This window comes from Odontomachus brunneus, unplaced genomic scaffold, assembly GCF_010583005.1.
Source record: "Odontomachus brunneus isolate Ranch 3 - 2012 unplaced genomic scaffold, Obru_v1 Obru_scaffold_008, whole genome shotgun sequence".
Taxonomy (NCBI): Eukaryota; Metazoa; Arthropoda; class Insecta; order Hymenoptera; family Formicidae; genus Odontomachus; species Odontomachus brunneus.
The window spans coordinates 1,300,796-1,303,722 of NW_022639458.1; the positions used below are offsets into that span (position 1 = coordinate 1,300,796).

At 36.5% G+C, this 2,927-nt stretch overlaps 1 protein-coding gene across 1 annotated transcript; it reads left to right on the plus strand.

The window, feature by feature from the left end:
• Positions 1–338: 338 nt before the first annotated feature.
• Positions 339–2,123, plus strand: LOC116854140. Its single transcript, XM_032835756.1, has 5 exons — positions 339–509; positions 678–871; positions 945–1,050; positions 1,290–1,502; positions 1,601–2,123. Exons 1-5 carry the CDS (start codon positions 408–410, stop codon positions 1,973–1,975), a joined length of 990 nt encoding a protein of 329 aa, XP_032691647.1. The 5' UTR covers positions 339–407; the 3' UTR covers positions 1,976–2,123.
• Positions 2,124–2,927: the final 804 nt, after the last annotated feature.

Below are 2,927 nucleotides of genomic sequence, written 5' to 3' on the forward strand. Positions count from 1 at the left end.
AATCAGCACCTATAAGGAAAAAAAGCAGGTTTCTTTGATTGAGGGAAATTAATTATATATATAATAATTGATATATAATACAAAACTATTTTTCTCTTATAGTAAGTTCTCTTATATAATCTATTTTTCTCTTAGTAAATAAATTACAAAAATTTTTATTCAAAGCATAGAATGCGGTGATTAAGCAGCCGTCACGAGAAGTCACGAGCGAGCTTGAAAAAAGTGCAATATAAATAAGTATACTATAATTGCTGTTTATCCTTGAACGAAGTAACAAAACTCGTCAGCATTGGCTGTATTGTCTAACCGTTGCTTGAAAACAGTAAATACGGAAGAGTCGTTACAAAGGCGAATCGTCGATCAGTCGTTCGAAATCGGTTTACTTGTGTACATCAAACCAGGATTTCATGTCGAATCTATCTACAATGAATGTGATGAGCTTTGCGCAAGAGTTTTCAAGCTTGGTCATTCGTTACACAAAAGATCCTTTGCCAAACCCTTCGTCGAAGGTAAAGTATTTGTTTGTTTTGCAAACAAAATGTTATTGCCTGGACGAAAGTAAAATGTGATCGGTAAAAATGTGTCAGTTCACAGCAGTAATTACAAAGTTAAAATGTCATGTGCGCGAATATAATGAAATTCATATCGATAATCTACGAATGCGTCGCATGTTTCAGAACAAACAGCCAAATGTGCCTTTGACGAAGCATGAAGTGACGAATGTTGTGACTAACGTGCTTGCTACGCTTCTTGGTATAAGTGATATTAACATTAATAACACTTCTTTCAAAACACCGACTGGAAGCACCGTCACCACTCCGACTGCTTCGGTTATAGACAATTGGAAAGAAAACGATGAGAATATATGCAGGTTGTTTTGGAGCTTTATTTAACACGGCCTCTAGAAAATAGGTTACTAAATCATTTCACTATAACGATTTCAGATCTCAGGACATTCAGGAAACACCGAAGAATTCTGGCACGTCCAATCCTGATTTGGAAACCGATGAAAAAAAGAGCACATACGAAGTATTCCAAGACGGGAAAAAGGTATAACAGAATCGCGTTATAACTCTATCTCATCGAAAATGTAGTTTTATTTGGTGATTATTATTTGGCGATCGTTTACATATTAGGTCAGTGTAATATAAATTATAGATCGATGTAAAGACCCGCTAACTTCATAGTTGTTCAATTTTTAATCACGATAATGATCACTGCTTTGAATAATTATTTCTTATTATTCGAAGCACATGACGTTAGTTTCAATTTGTCTTATTTATTCGCAGTTTATCTCACGATCGAGTCCGGCGATCTGCATTAATAATGTTGGCAGATCCGACACCTTCATTCTCGATGAAAACCAATCCACAGAAGCCGATTTGAAAACATTCAATGATCCTTTTGCAAAGGTTGAAATGACTAGTGCTGTCCTGCAATCCCTAAACGAAGCCCGGATGTTTGCAATGAACGTCGTAACAAAGTTGGACGAAATAAAGAAGGTATGAACAATATAACATAAGTATAACATGAGTATAACATGAAACGCGAGGATTAAATATGTACATTTATATATACTCACTATCCTCCTTTTTTATAGCAAGCATTTCCACAGTCGTTAAACGCACGGCGATTATCTACAAACGAAATCAATTCTAATCGAATGTCAAATACAACGAGACTAACAATTCCTGCGAAGGTACGCAGATCGATCAGCGATTTCCCTGGAACACCGACATCGTCTAGATCGTCAGGATCACAGGATAGCGGGGACAAACGCAAAAGTTTTGGCGCTGCTATTGATACTGCGTCTCGGAAATTAAGCTCGACTGCAGTGACTCGTTCGATATCAAATTTACATTTGTCATCGAATAACAAGTCATTCGATTCAATTAGCAAGCCAACAAAAAACCCGAAGTACGCCCATATACAAAGCACCATACCAAAGCCAATTGCGAGCAAACGAAAGGCGTAATAATTACAATAAAACTCTTCCTCGTCCAGAAAGTTGATATGTTATTTCTCTCGATAAAATTTTTAATTGACTTTGTCATGTGCAATTATATGTAATAATATGTAAAGATATTAAATATTAATAAAATCTCGTTGTATTCCTCCTCCTGCATTGTGACAATGTTAACTATAGGTTCGTACCGTGCGTGAAGTTAACACAAAATCTATCTATGAATAATGGCGAATTTGTTATCATGAAATTAATATATAGAATTATAGAATTGATAGAAAATTAATATCGACATATAATAAAAGTTTAACAAATTTTCAATTATACACATATCACAATATATAATATTTATGTATCACGATTATTAATTTTATGACAAAACGGCGAAATGTATCAAATATTATTTTGTGTTTTAGACATAATTTCATGTTTTACATTGCAAATGCCATTCTCTGTGAAGAATAATTTAGATATTGTTAAATAAATAATCAAGAGTCACGACGCACGAATATATAGATGCGAATAATTGAGAAATTCTAATTGTTAATATGTCATTAGCTATTACGGTTATTATATTGGTTTATGCAACTGCATCGCTCATTTCGTTCGACATTAACGTCCTCATTCGTGGATGAAGCTGTTACACTCCGTCGTGAATGAATTGCACCTTCGTTGCAGAAATCGCGCAACGAGGACGATGGCGAACCACAGCGAACCGCTCACGAGCGCGTAATCGCAGTACATGCAAAGTATTATTCTCACGTGGCCAACTCTCTCTCTCTTTTTCTCTCCCTCTCTTTCTCTCTCTCGCTCTCATTTGACGTGCAAAAGACGACCGTGCGAGTCTGCAATTTCGCGCGTTCTCGGCGGATACCAGCCACCCCGACACCTGTTGTCGAAGTATACGCTCGATGATTCCCTATGCTAAGCTCGACGCTCGCGACGCTCGCAAAAAGTCGGCCAG

Excerpts from the sequence above, each read along its gene's own strand:
- LOC116854140 (XM_032835756.1), top strand. The coding sequence starts at position 408 with ATGTCGAATCTATCTACAATGAATGTGATGAGCTTTGCGCAAGAGTTT. Across the intron at positions 510-677 it reads TGCCAAACCCTTCGTCGAAG|AACAAACAGCCAAATGTGCC; the intron begins GTAAAGTATTTG and ends CGCATGTTTCAG. Across the intron at positions 872-944 it reads AACGATGAGAATATATGCAG|ATCTCAGGACATTCAGGAAA; the intron begins GTTGTTTTGGAG and ends TAACGATTTCAG.